Genomic DNA, 14,619 nt, shown 5'->3' on the forward strand with positions numbered 1-14,619 from the left:
CTACTCCTACATACACATACATAGTACTCCGTACTCCATACTATGTACTTGGAAACTGTGGGGGTAGAAGAGTGAAGAAAGGAACTTAAAAGAAGGGATGTTGGATTGTGGACCCTACTAGTCCCTAATTCCTAGTATTCTTTAATCTAATAGATTAAAATCTACTTAAGGGTTTTTTTCTTTCTTTCTTCGTTTCTGGACCAAAAAGGGACATCGGGATCGACTCCGCGAAATGATGAATCAGGGGTAGGTATAACTAGTATAACTAGTTCGTTTCCGCCGACTACCTGGTGAAGGATCCAAATGAGCCTCCACCGCAATTCTACCGGACCTACAACCTATCTCATAGTTATTATTTGATGTATCGTTCAACCGACTAGTCGCGCCGGGCAAAAGTACAGAACAGTTCGAGAACTATCTTTCCTTAATAGTGTACTCAAGTTTCTTTGTTGCCGCTCAGATCACGGAATCCTGAGCAATGATCTTCTTGACAAGTTCAGCCATCAAAAGATACGGGTTAAGGACGGGAACCAGCTAACTCTCATTTGGCCCCTGTGATTTCGCATTGCTACCTACACAAGGCATGATATTACGCTCTCACCAAGGAATCACTACGGAGTACATTCAAGGAAAGGGGGTTTAAGAGTCAACCTTCTCAAACCACCCATCAGAGCCTCCCGCTTACTTTTTCCACCGCTTCCTCCACCAATAAATAGGGGTAGTTCGGTTTGCAGATGCTGTCAGATTTCGATGACTCTGGGGTTTCAGCCAGGGTTACGGAGTACTCCAGGTTGGAATGGTTTAATTGCCGATGGCTATCCTACTCTAGTATTCTCTCATCTCAGCCCCAGACTCTTTGCTCTGCGTTGACAATCTGACCTAAGAAACCGTCGCAAATACTATCAACACGAGCCCCTAATCCTTTCAAAGCAACCTCGGGTCTAGTTATTTGACTAGAAGCGCTGACGATCACTCCCTAGCCCCTGTCTAGGGAATCCAAACTCAATCATTGGTCCTTATAAGTAAGTAGATGATGCCCTGATAATGGTCCTAACTACGCCCCAAGTCTCGTACCTAGGTATGTACTCCTAAGGTACGTTGAAAACAAAGAAAGCCAAGAACCACCTTTTCCGAGGCTAGATTCCAAGCTCTAGAACTGTGGATGTTAATCTAGACCCTCCCCCGGCGGGCCTTTCACGGAGATGAAGTCCAACTATACCGCTTTTACCTGTACCATTGGCCATCGTTTATCGATACTATTCGTATCGTCGCCTCCGTTGACCACAAACCACGCACACCGCTCCGATAGGAACGTGGCCTAAACTACCTAAAAGTATAGGTTAGCCATGAACTATGCTGGTCTGAATGCCGTAGGAGCGGTGTGCACTATACTATGTATACAAACTCAGCACAACGAGAGTCCAGCTCTTCTATTGGCTGTTGTGTGCTATCTTTAGCTCCCGAGTAGGTATACTGTAGTAACCCTTGAACTACCATAACAAACAGGAAATGCTCGAGCATTGATTATGCAAGTGATTCTTGATCTACCTCGGCTTAGGAGCTTACTTCCTGATTCAGATTAGCGTTGGCTACACAATTTTGCACTGGGCCACTATGTATGTATATTCGGGGAAAAGCAGTCGCGATGTCAAGCACAACCGGGTAAGACCCCGAGACGTGTTCCTTGAGAAGTATCAAGTGGGACAAGACGATAATGCTACTAATAAATAATGGTGTTAGATTTGTACCGATATGTTGTATGTCCACACACACACACATATATATATACATAGCCTTGTTCCTAAATTCTGAAAAGAACCAACATTGTATCTAATGAATAGTCTATAGGGACTTATATCTTCACGTCCAAAAAGTACTATCAAGACAAAAATAACCAACAACTCACCCAGACACTACAAAGACAGGACCATGTCCGTACGTTAAATTTATCATAGAAAGCAAGATAATCGAGTGCCTCACTCTAATTCTACCTAACCCCTACCAGCAATGAACCCACATATTTCGATAGTGATGTTGAATTTAGATTCTTAGATAATAGGAGTTCATAATGGAAATCGTAGAGGGGCAAGCTGGAACTTGGTAGTTGTCGTAGGTACCTCTCTACTGAGTTCTTATCAGTGTGTTGCCTTGCAACATGTTGTAGGGAATCTGTATCATCTGCAGGATAGAGTCTGATTCATCTTTAGTTGAGAAAGACTGTGGTTCCTGTGGATAGAATGTAGTAAGTAGTAGTTGAGGTAAAAGCATAGCATGCATGTAATTGTATTGTAATATCATAATACCATACCTTATCGTTGTTATCTATCATGTCGGTCTGTAATTACGGCACTTGACTCATACCGGTGGATACAAAACCCAGCTTCACCACCATCAACGTGCAGAAAGTGGATAATATTGCATAATGATGGTGTTATCAGGTCCAGATTGCAATGGGGATTGATTGCATTCATTCTTTTCGTTGGCTGGAATCGATGTATCATCTCCCGAAGCACCGAGCACGATACAAAGCCGCAGCGGACTCAAGACTGTGTGCAGTGTATGTGGTTGGAGGTCCAGCACCGAGAAACTGTGGGAATACTCGGGACCCAAACTTACAGAGTGAGTGAGTGAGTATTCTAATTTTCTGGGCAAAAGTTTTCAGCGGGATGCAAGGCAGCAAGTCTGTCTCCTCATACCAATATAGGCATTGTTGTCCGCATCGTGGAATTGATGAAGAATGAAGAAATTGATAATAAGTTTTCCCAATGCAACGTGATTTGTCTGTCTGCTGCAGAGGGGTTTTGACCGCATTGCTTACACTTGACAGATATCAGCCAGGTGCTTTCTAGGAACAGCTCGTGATATTACTGTTTGGTTGAAATAACTTCACTTCCGATCCCAATATCTTAGTCACAAGATGCAAGCTGCAGGATGCGCGTCAGGGGAGTTCTATCAATCACCCACATCTTTGCAACTGCTTTTTTCTTGCCCCTCCTCAATACAATTAAATCCCTTCGAGGTGATTTTGGGGCACCAGTAACTAACTAGCAAGATTACATTGCCAAACCAGGGAGCTGGGGAAGAAGAAAGCCCAAAAAAAATAAATAAATAAATAAAACGAGGATCGAGTCGGATGGCAAGATCCATGCAATCCACGCGACTTCCAAGCGGTGTCCCATCGTCCTCCCCATTCGTCATGGCGCTCATTTATTCGAGATTATATTACAGATATTACCTCATATAACCCATATTTGTTTGAGACGGTGAGTGGAGGTAACCCACACTTGACCAGAGAAATACTAGTCGGGGGCCCTGGAACCCCACCTCTTTTCCTGCGTGGCTGAGATGCACGTTTCAGCAAAGCATTTGGGCGGAAAAAGGTTCTACTGGGGTAATTGGGACCTAGACGGATTGCGAATTGAGCCATTTTATTAATGAGAATTGAGGGTTGTCAGGAGGCGTCCGAAGTTCTGGGGTAATAAGAATAATCATCATCATCATCATTAATTCAGAGTATTTTTCTGGAGAAGTAGTACGGTAGTAGGGTACCTTTCAGGGGGCGATTAAATTTAAAATATTCTTCCTCACCCCGCAAGTCACTAGGAATAATTGAGGATAGCCGGCTTGGATCCAGGTACGGATACATACATAGAGATCGACCAACCCCGCAGTCTCGAGGAAATCATATTATCATAGTGCAACGCCATTTAGATCTCCTGGCGTACTATATGGTAGTTAACACTAGCAATGAATCGCAAAGGTAAGACTAGGTACTTATGTAGGTACTTGGATAGTATAGTATAATAATGAAACGAAGGCCCCCCTCATGCATCCAGCTGGATTGATTCTGATTGATTAGTATCACAGATCATCACCAGACAAGGAACCAACAGGAAACATTGATTGACCCATGATGTTATCAAAATGCGGCATTTTTTTTTTTCACACCTCCTACCTACCTAGAAAACTAGAAAACAAGAAAACAAGAAAACAGGGATGGGGAATTGATACTCCATATGGTATACAGATTACAAGAAGAAAAAGTCTCTCTCTACGTAGGAGGTAGTTACCTATAGCCACCATGACAAACTGAAATTCCCCTTTGGAAAGGCACAGCCCTACTAAGTGGAGGATTCCAGGCCACGGGACTAGAATAATCAGCTGACTGGGGATCCTTCTTATGAATCATGAGGATACAGTGTGACTTTTTTTTTTTTGAAGAGTTATATCATCAGCTCTGTTTCTAAAAAAGGTCCCAAAAGTTCGAGAACAATCGATCAGCCACACACCATGTCTCTCATCGGCCAAACGAGTTGAGGCAATTTTTCCCAATTTTAGCCCCTGATGGCCAATCATATTTTACTGGCGCTACGAAAGTTACCGGGTTAGGTAAGGTACTGACACTGGGGTTGAATGACTGAAACGACGGAAAATCCTGATTAATTCCTAGATTTGATAAGTTAGTATTAGTATTATCCAAGATAGATAGGGAAGAAAAGAAACTTGGATAATTTCTTCATCTTCTGAAGAGGTAGACAAGAAGAAAGTAAATCCTAGGTATATAGTTGTACCTAGTAAGTACGAAGCAGTACCAGTAGTAGGTATCTGATACAGGATACAAAGGATACAGGTAATATACAATACCAAAACATCATGGATCAGTAAGTACTAAGAACGGAGGTTGCGGCTCGCCAGGTCGCCAGGTCGCCAGGTGGCTACCAAATTTGACTAGTTGGGACCAGTAATAACCAAATTTCATTACCATATGTGACAATACTAGTGGTAAGTTAGTAATATATCTTGTAAAGCTGCGGGATTCAAAATCACCTATCTGGTAGTACTAGTTATGACCAGTCATGCCCAATTCAAGTGGTAAAATACCACCTGGCGAGACAAGATTTGGTATGGTATACTTTTCATGGTATATTACAGTAGAATATATATCTAGTTATTACTAGTAATATCTAGAAGTTCTAGTACTACTAGTAATTACTAGTAAAATTAGAAGTTCTAGTTATTACTAGTAGGGCTAGTAGTACTAGAACTTCTAGATATTACTAGTAATTACTAGTAGTACTAGAACTTCTAGATATTACTAGTAATAATTAGAATTTCTAATTTTATTAGTAGTTACTAGTAATTACTAGAACCTCTAGTTATAATTAATAAAAATAAATATATACTAATCTTTTCTAGTAATCTATATCTTATTATCTAGATAGTAGTAATAAAAGATTCTAGTAATTACTAGTAAATACTAATAAAATTAGAAATTCTAGTAATTATAGTATATACTAGGTGCACTAGTACTAAGGTAATTAAATTACTAGGTATATAAGATAGGATTCAGGCAGATTAGATTATTAGGTCTGATTATAGTAATTTTTTAGTCTAATAATTTAGATATATTACTTAAATTACATGCTCTTATAGTAATTACTAGTAACTACTAATAAAATTAGAAATTCTAGTTATTACTAGTAATATCTAGTAATTATTAGAATCTCTAGTTATTACTAGTAATATCTAGTAATTATTAGTAATTATTAATAAGATTAGTTCTTTTTTAAAAATAATTATAATAATCTAATCTAGATATATATTTTACTTAAGTAAGTACTAGTCTTGACTAGTCTTAACTAGAAATAATATACTGTATTATACCATGAAAAGTATACCATACCAAATCTTGTCTCGCCAGGTGGTATTTTACCACTTAAATTAGGCATGACTGGTCACAACTAGTACTACCAGATAGATGATTTTGAATCCCGCAGCTTTATAGAATATATTACTAACTTACTACTAGTATTGTCATGTATGGTAATAGAATTTGGTCATTACCAGTCCTACCTGGTCCCAACTCGTCAAATTTGGTAGCCACCTGGCGACCTGGCGACCTGGCGAGCTGTACATTCCTAAGAACGAGGGCTCCATACAGAGAGTCTCGACTTCGCCCGGGCCGGCACCGTTCCTGGCCGATCGCGCATAGAGCCGGGTCATGGATTCAATTGCAAGTTACCATGTTGGTAACATGGTGTATCAATTTTGTATACTTCTCTTCTCCAGATCCCCATAAATCTATATAAATGTCAGATCTCATCTCTACTCTTACCGATCCAATATCTACATTCCTATCTACTTCCATCTCCCCGATAAGCTTCCCTGAATCACCCGGAAACACTGTTGATTGAGCTTCCATCCTGTGAGTTTATTATCCTCTTTCATCCCTTGAGGAATGAATCAAAAATTCCTCCCCCTATCTCTCTCTCTCTCTCACAATCCCTGCCTCTGTTGTGCATCCTCTCTTATCGGCCCTGATTCTTTGGTTCCTTGGGAATTCCCCAAACTCGGAACCATTTTTGCCTTTCTCTTCAACTGGGCCTTGCCACTCCTTCGATTTGGCTCCTTTATCTCCCTAGTTGTCTTTCTTTCTTTCTCTCTGTCTGTGGATGGTCTTACTCATATAAGTGGTGGCAGTTCCTCTCTTTCTCCTCCTTCTCTTCCCCGCACTGAACTTCTCAACAAAGAGTCGTCTCACTCTCATTCTTCGTCATGGTGTCTCCCGCTTCCTCCCTCCAGTCGCTACCAGACGTTCACATCAACGGCAATGACGCAAATACTCTTCCGGTTCGCCAGGGTCCCAAGCTCTTTGGCAGTAACGATGGCTCCTCGTCGGGTACTGGAACTCCAATTGGCTTTCAAAGACATCCTCACAACAAGCTGTTAGACAATGTAGCTGGCTCGAGTATCCGACACCCATCCCCCCAACCGACTCATTTGGCGATTCCCGGTGGCCCCCGAATTTTGTCTGAAGAGGACCCTGGTTATGTGGCTGCCAAGTTCGAGGGCAAGGAACACCAGATGGAGCAGGGTAAGCTTACTGCAACCCCCCCCCCCAAAAAAAAAGACTCACTTTGGCACCGCTCTGTTCTAAGACTCGCTCGATTTCTAGTCATGGACCAGCTTGAAAAGAAGGGCTTCATCCCTGCCGAATTCGTCGTTGGAGAGACAGAATGGTTCTATAACCAGCTCGGAATTGATGACACATACTTCCAGACCGAGTCGGTTGATGCCATCGTCACTCAGATTCTCTCTCTATATGCTGCCAAGGTCGCCGCGTACGCTCGTGATGATAAGAAGCTTGAGATTCGATTAGACAAGGAAGCTGAAGACCATGCCGTGTATATCGACACCAGCAAGCCCGGTATCTCATCCGTTGACGGCCCTCTCTATGAACAGAGAATTGATAAGAAGTATATCAACGGATCCACTCCAGAAAACAGCTATCGTGTGGAGACCTTCCGTTCTCCCACACCAGTCCCCGGCGATGATGGCCAGCAACTTCGCTGCTACTTCGTCTACAAGTGCCAATTTGTTAACCCTAACCCCAGCCCCAACGAGACGAATATTGACATTATCGGTGAAAAGAGATTCTTGCAGAAAGCAACTGCCAACACCAAGGCCATCTATCAAGAGATCATCACCAATGCGGTGAACCGATCTGGCCCCGTTATTGAGATGTTTGAGCTCGAGAAGAGCCGTGAAAAGCGTCTCGTCATCGCGTACCGCCAGGGTTCCGCGATGGGCCTTTTCAGCGCGCTTTCTGACCTGTACCACTACTATCGCCTGACCAGTTCGCGCAAGTACTTGGAGAATTTCTCCAACGGTATCACTGTCATCTCCCTTTACCTTCGCCCACTGAAGAGCGCTGAGATTGTCGCCAAATACCCTCCCATCGAAGCGGCCATCCACCAGATCATTAAGGAAATCTCCCTCCTGTACTGTGTCCCACAGAACAGGTTCCAGCATCACTTTGCTAGCGGACGTCTCAGCTTGCAGGAGACCATCTACGCTCACTGCGCGTGGGTCTTTGTCCAGCAGTTCCTGAACCGTCTGGGCTCTGAATACATCTCCTTGACTGATCTTCTGGATTCCAACAACAGTGCTCACGCAGAGTTACTGTCCAAGATCAAGAAGAGGTTGCGTACCGAGACTTTTACCTCTGACTATATCTCCGAGATCGTCAACAAGTACCCTGAGCTTATCCACAAGCTCTACCTCGACTTTGCAAATACACACTATGTGCAGACCCGTGGCCCCGCTGAAGATGATTTCCTCCCCACCTTGAGTTACCTTCGCCTCCAGGTCGATCAGGTTCTGGATGGCCCCAAGTTGAAGCAATTGATCACCAGCACAACCGCTAATGAGCATGACGAAATGGTCATGAGCGCTTTCCGGGTGTTCAATGCTTCCATCCTGAAGACCAATTTCTTCACCCCTACCAAAGTGGCTCTCAGCTTCCGTCTTGATCCCTCTTTTCTTCCCGAGCATGAATACCCTCAGCCCTTGTACGGAATGTTCTTGGTGATCAGCTCGGAATTCCGTGGCTTCCACCTGCGTTTCAGAGATATCGCCCGTGGTGGTATCCGTATCGTCAAGAGCAGAAACAAGGAGGCATACAGCATCAATGCCCGATCACTGTTTGACGAGAATTACAACCTTGCCAACACCCAGCAACGCAAGAACAAAGATATTCCCGAAGGTGGAGCCAAGGGTGTTATTCTTCTGGACGTGGACCACCAGGACAAGGCTCGTGTTGCCTTTGAGAAGTACATTGACAGTATCATGGATCTTCTCCTACCGCCAGTCAGCCCAGGAATCAAGGATCCCATTGTTGATCTGCACGGCAACGACGAGATCCTCTTCATGGGCCCCGACGAGAACACCGCCGAGCTGGTCGACTGGGCCACTGAGCATGCTCGCAACCGTGGTGCGCCTTGGTGGAAGTCTTTCTTCACTGGCAAGAGCCCTCGCTTGGGTGGTATTCCTCACGATACATACGGAATGACAACCCTCTCTGTCCGCGAGTACGTTCTGGGAATCTACCGCAAGCTCAACATTGACCCATCGACCATCCGGAAGCTCCAGACTGGCGGACCGGATGGTGACCTCGGCTCGAACGAGATTCTCCTTGCTAACGAGAAGTACACCGCCATTGTTGATGGATCGGGTGTCATTGTTGACCCCCAGGGTCTGGATCGTGATGAGCTTGTGCGTCTTGCCAAGAAGCGTGTGACTATCTCCGAATTCGATCTGTCCAAGCTTTCCCCCGAAGGCTACCGGGTGTTGGTCGACGAGAGCAATGTGCAACTGCCGAACGGCGAGCTGGTCCACAACGGCATGATCTTCCGCAACTTGTTCCACCTGCGCAACCAGCAGACGTATGATATGTTTGTTCCTTGCGGTGGACGCCCCGAATCCATTGATCTCTCCACAGTTGGAAAGCTGATTGACAACGGCAAATCTACCATTCCCTATATCGTCGAGGGTGCCAATCTGTTTATCACGCAGGATAGCAAGCTTCGGCTTGAGAAGGCTGGGTGCATTCTCTTCAAGGATGCTTCCGCCAATAAGGGTGGTGTGACCTCGTCATCCCTGGAGGTTCTGGCCTCGCTGTCCTTTGACGACAAGGAGTTTGCCGAGAACATGTGCGTCCGGGAAAACGGCATTGTTCCCGAATTCTACCAGGCGTACGTCAAGCAGGTCCAGGAAATCATCAAGCAAAATGCTGCGCTTGAATTCGAGGCCATTTGGCGCGAGCATGAAGAGACTGGACTTCCCCGCAGTGTTCTGAGTGACAGACTCAGTCTTGCCATTACTCAACTCGACGAGGAGCTGCAGAAGACGGAATTGTGGGACAATGTCGACCTCCGCAGGTCTGTCCTTGGCGATGCCCTGCCTAAGTTGCTTCTGGACAAGATTGGCCTCGATACCATGCTCCGACGGGTAAGTTCATTTGGTTTTTTTTTTTTTTTTTTTTTTTTTTTTTTTTTTCTTGACATTCCAAATACCGAGATGACAACTAACAACGTGCTAGGTTCCTGAGAGCTATCTGCGAGCCATCTTTGGCAGCTACCTTGCCAGCCGATTCGTGTACCAATACGGTAGCGGCCCCAGCCAGTTCTCTTTCTTTGACTTGTAAGTGGTTCCCTTCCATTATCGTGCCTTTTCTGGTGGCCCTGTCGCTAACGATGATAACTACAGCATGACCAAAAGACTTGCACAGTCCAAGGCGTAAATTTGATATCGACAGCAGTGGATTGAAGACCGTGTCTGGTTTATAATATGCATATTCGGGTTCAGGGTGTTGTTATTCTTGCAGATTTGCAGCGTTACGAGACATTAATTATGTGGATTTTTCCTTCTCTTTCTTTTCTCTTTGGGTGCAAGGGAACACGAAAACCCCCCACAAGAAATACAGCTTTTAATGAAAACATTTCATCTTCTTCATTTTCTTTATACTCCTCATGAGATTCTCTGGGGTATAGATGCATGCAGAGTTATGTGCAGAAAGAATATGTAGGTGGCTTTCCATGACTTGCTTAGTTCTATTGATCGATTATGAGAGAGGGAAATAAATATATGTCTATCTATATATATATATATATATATATATGCTTTTGATGACGTGTATTACAATATAGTTGTTAGAGTTAGAGCTACAGTATTTTTAACATACATATACATACATACGTGTATATATATATTGATGGAACAATCAAAGAGTTGACTCATTTCCGGAAAGGTTGAACTTCAACCCTTCTTCGTACTCTGTACGTTCAATACCCGCCAATCGTTCCCAGAGCTCTGGGAATCTCTCCTGGGCCCATTTCTCGACTTCGTCTTTCCAGTACTGATGGGGAATCGCATTATAGAACAAGCCGAGTCTAAGTAAGAGTCAGCCAGAGGTATTTGCATTAGATGAGAAGGGGAAAGAGGGGAAAAAAAAAAAAAAAAAAAAAAAAAAAAAACTTAAAAAACTTACGAGCTAGGAGCTGGTCGGTACCCAGTCACACTTTCCATTTCCTCCAAGGCCTCCGTGGCAAGCTCGAATTCGCACTGTGCGCCTAGGGCCTCCACATACGCGACGTAGAGGCGGCGGTCAACCACGATCTTAATGTCCTTCAACTTCTCCATCATCTTCAGGGCCTCGTGTGTACCATTGGGGTGATTCTCGCACACTTTGAAGAAGAATGAGATCGTGCGGTGTGACGGCCCCTCCTCGGATTTGAGAATGTCCTTGAAGACCTCCATGCTCTTCTCCGGCTTGCCGCAGGTGGAGTATGCGAGCATTAGCCAGTTCAGTAGCCGGACGCTGAGGTCCACTTCGGTGTCGAGCTTGAGCATGTTGTGAACGAGTTCAAGGTGCTTCAGATCTTGCGTACGCACGAGTCCTTGGAAACATCGCGCATAGGTGTCGGGTTTTGGCCGTTGGGCAAAGTTCTCAGCCTGGCGCATATGGCCGAAGACTAAGAATGCTTGGTCACTTCGATCCCGCTTGAAGAAAGAGGTCATGATATCTGTCCGTGCTTTGACTCCGGTCTCAGGGAAGGCAAGTTGTAGTAGTCCGTAGGCCTCCCAAACATTTTCACTCTCCTGGTTGGGATCAAGAATGAATTTGGTGAGAGAATGGCGGATCTTGGTCCTTTCGGCTGCATCATATGACCCTAATCGGGGACGAAGCAGCTCCGAAACACCCTCCCAGTCGTGGCGGTAGAGAAGCATATGTGTTAGTGCTGCTAGAGTCTCTGCCTCAAGCCGTACGTTATTCTCAAATAACGGATCGAGGAAAGACGAGACTTGATTAAAAATGGCATCGTCTTGGCCTGACAAGCAAAGCAGTGTGATAAGCTTGTTCATGAGAGGGAGATTCTCGGGTGCTGTTAGATCCAAGTCCTCCAGCTCTCCCAGGGATTTTAACGCTTCCGCAACATCACCAGCCTGGATCTGGGCTTCGAGGTGTAGCAGGCGAGTTTGCGGGTCTGGACGAATTCCCCACTCAGGAGCCAATGTTGCAAGTTCAAGGGCCATAGCAGGATTGTTGATTGAATTCGCATACTCCATTAGGGTATCAAGGCAGGAACTGGTGAGGGATGTCGCTACATGAGGGTCCTTGGCCACAAAGAGCTTGTATCTTTCTGCGATAGCGGACGCGTCTTTTCCACCTGCGGCATCCCAGAGCAACCTGACCCCTATCGTCTCCGAGACCGGGACATTAAGAATGGATTCGAAAATAGGCTGCGCCCAAGATGCATCGGATTTAAGGACGGCATATTTGATTACAGCCAATTTGGTAGACAGATTGGGCTCCTCGCCTCCAGAAAGTGGGCATTCGTAGATCCTCTTGACTGCCACCGGAAGATCCTGGGTAATCAGATGCTGGATCAATCCTTCTTGGGAATCCGGATCGAATGTAGTGTCATATTCGACGAATTTCTCGGCGGTTCGCACGATTTGACGGCTATCGTCGATCATCGCAAATCCTCTCATTACCGTAAGCCAGGGAGACGGGCTGGTTTTTCGCAACCTGGGCCAAAACTTTTCGACGACCTGTCTCGCCTCATGAGGGTTGCCATTGAGTGCTTGAATATTGATATAAGCAAGAATCGCAAGTCGATTGACTTGATCGCGCTCGGTCTCATTTTCACCGCAAAGCTCTACAAACGCAAACTTTGCCAATTTCCGTACAACCTCACACGCTTCTGGCAGACATTTTGCTTCTGACAGAACGTAGAGCACTTGTTCCAGATTCTCGACGGCAAATACCATCTGCCACTCCTCCGGCTCCAGCCCCTCTTGAGATCGCAAATGCTCCCATGTCATGCAGAGCAATTGCGCCTGAAAGAGCGTGATGACGCCGGGGTCATCCGTTCGCGCCAGAAAGAAATCCCGGAAAGCCTTTGCTAGAACTTCATTGGAGGGCCCTCTACTTTTATCCTTCAACGCTCTCATCAGATCACGCATTGGTTTAAGCCCGGCTTCTGAAGGCAATAATGAGCCCGGGGGAGCTGTGGGTGGGGTGATGTTGAAGGCAAATAGCCCGCGTTGTTGAACGTACGAAGGGGAAGGTCGTAGCTTTCGGGACCTATAGGGTCGAAGGGTATGGAGAAATCGGTTGCGGCATTGAGATGACGAGAGCGGTTCATTGTTCAAAATAGCCCGAAAGACCCTCCTGGTAAGTTGAGACTGCATATTGCTCGAGATGGCTGCTGGACAAAGATTTGACGACTGGGGGGAAGGACAGGGTGAGGGTAGGGTCTATCGGCTATGCCAGCATGTAGTAAGCTTCGGGAGCTGCGGATATAAGAAAAGACCCTAGGGAGAATCACTGATGAGCCCAAAGTCTTTTGCGACTTGAATGTGCAAGAGATGTAGGTTACAAGTTTCAAGAAGTTGAGGTAAACTTTGTGTTGTGATGGTTGGCGGAAGTCATGCGGCTCTTGGCGCGCCGAAAAGAAATCCGATCGCTCGTAAATCTTTCCGGGACACTACGAGATCCAAATTCCTCGACGACATCTCCTTCCTCTCATCCCTTTTTTTTTTGTCTACTAAAGCTCCTCAATTGCACCCGGAGGAGTCAGGGCTTGTCGAACAATATGTCACTCAACCTTTTTTCTCTGTCCTCGCTGCGCACCTTGGGGTCAACCCTGCAGTCGGCTTGTCGATTTAATTCGACCACTGCTACCAATGCTGCGCTGGAGAATCTCCAACGCCCCCCCCGAGCAACACAAAGTAAGTAGTTAAATACAGTCTACTAGATACTGTGAAGTTAGAATACTGCTGGATAAGGGGGGAAAGCCGGGGTTGATCACTATCGCTGACTTTGTTTTCTCTCCAAATTTCAAGACATCCCGAGAGCTGTCCGTCGTCGAGCACCAAACCGCCTAAAGTTCATTGAAGCCCAGAAGGCCCAGGCCGAAAGTCGAGCTCTGGAAAGATTTCAAACGCGTGAATGGAAGGCTGGTGATATCTATGCGCCCCATGATCTCAGCCCGGCTGAGATGAAGAAGTGGAGGAAGCGCTACAGTCCTGAGACAGATGCCTTTGACTCTCTCAACATGAACCCCTTGGATGTTTATAAGGTACGTTTTTATCAGGTCATGGCGATGGGGTGATTTGAGACGATTGAAGCTGACACGGCCTTTTCCGCCTTTGTAGAACTTCTCCATTCTATCCGAATACATCACCCCCATGGGACGTATAAAGCACAGGAAAGAGACTGGTCTGCGACCGGCCAACCAGCGAAAGATTGCAAAGGCCATCAGACGGGCCATTGGTCTTGGTTTAATGCCCAGCGTTCATCGTCATCCCGAGATTCTGGCTGCGGAAGCAAAGGCGAGAATGGATTCATCTGGTTTCTTTTAAAGCAGGAATAAGACAAGGCTTGCCGGTAAGACTAGACCAGCGTCGGAATCTCGCTTGCCCTACTTGTTCTTTTCTTGTCTTCTTTTTTCTTCTCACTTGTTATTATGACGAATGCTGGCATTAAATTGGGAGCACTGTACAATATCAAACCATGTACCGGGTTAGAAAAACCATGTAATTTATTCGATTTCAGTTGGTTAAATAAAGTCGCAATCAATAACTTTCCCTTTCATTTTTTCTTGAGGTCTCTTCCTTTTCTTCATAATTCCACCGAATGAACCTTGAAGGGAAGGATGACGATCTGTCCCGCCTCCAGGCACCAAGCGGGTAAACAGTGACTACAGCGTCTCTCCCGCTTTCCCCCCGCTTCATCTTCTTGCTTCATCTCACAACCTTTATTCTTTCTTAAAA

General features: G+C 45.4%; 3 protein-coding genes across 3 annotated transcripts; 2 read left to right on the forward strand and 1 right to left on the reverse strand.

Moving 5' to 3' along the window:
• The first annotated feature begins 6,117 nt into the window (after window positions 1–6,117).
• On the forward strand, window positions 6,118–10,206 carry P175DRAFT_0502304 (glutamate dehydrogenase (NAD(+))). Its single transcript, XM_040897348.1, has 4 exons — window positions 6,118–6,874; window positions 6,956–9,789; window positions 9,881–9,981; window positions 10,048–10,206. The coding sequence occupies exons 1-4, from the start codon at window positions 6,556–6,558 to the stop codon at window positions 10,079–10,081; spliced, it is 3,288 nt and encodes a 1,095-aa protein (XP_040751541.1). The 5' UTR covers window positions 6,118–6,555; the 3' UTR covers window positions 10,082–10,206.
• A 229-nt stretch (window positions 10,207–10,435) lies between these two features.
• P175DRAFT_0558334 (putative mitochondrial respiratory complex I chaperone (Cia84)) lies at window positions 10,436–13,244 on the reverse strand. The gene is made up of 2 exons (XM_040900836.1): window positions 10,829–13,244; window positions 10,436–10,730 (listed from the first exon to the last, which is right to left on the reverse strand). The coding sequence occupies exons 1-2, from the start codon at window positions 13,033–13,035 to the stop codon at window positions 10,562–10,564; spliced, it is 2,376 nt and encodes a 791-aa protein (XP_040751542.1). The 5' UTR covers window positions 13,036–13,244; the 3' UTR covers window positions 10,436–10,561.
• A 99-nt stretch (window positions 13,245–13,343) lies between these two features.
• Window positions 13,344–14,435, forward strand: P175DRAFT_0502307 (mitochondrial 37S ribosomal protein bS18m). The gene is made up of 3 exons (XM_040897349.1): window positions 13,344–13,575; window positions 13,690–13,925; window positions 14,002–14,435. Exons 1-3 carry the CDS (start codon window positions 13,440–13,442, stop codon window positions 14,206–14,208), a joined length of 579 nt encoding a protein of 192 aa, XP_040751543.1. The 5' UTR covers window positions 13,344–13,439; the 3' UTR covers window positions 14,209–14,435.
• Window positions 14,436–14,619: the final 184 nt, after the last annotated feature.

This window comes from Aspergillus ochraceoroseus, assembly GCF_002846915.1.
Source record: "Aspergillus ochraceoroseus IBT 24754 chromosome Unknown P175scaffold_5, whole genome shotgun sequence".
NCBI classification, from domain to species: domain Eukaryota; kingdom Fungi; phylum Ascomycota; class Eurotiomycetes; order Eurotiales; family Aspergillaceae; genus Aspergillus; species Aspergillus ochraceoroseus.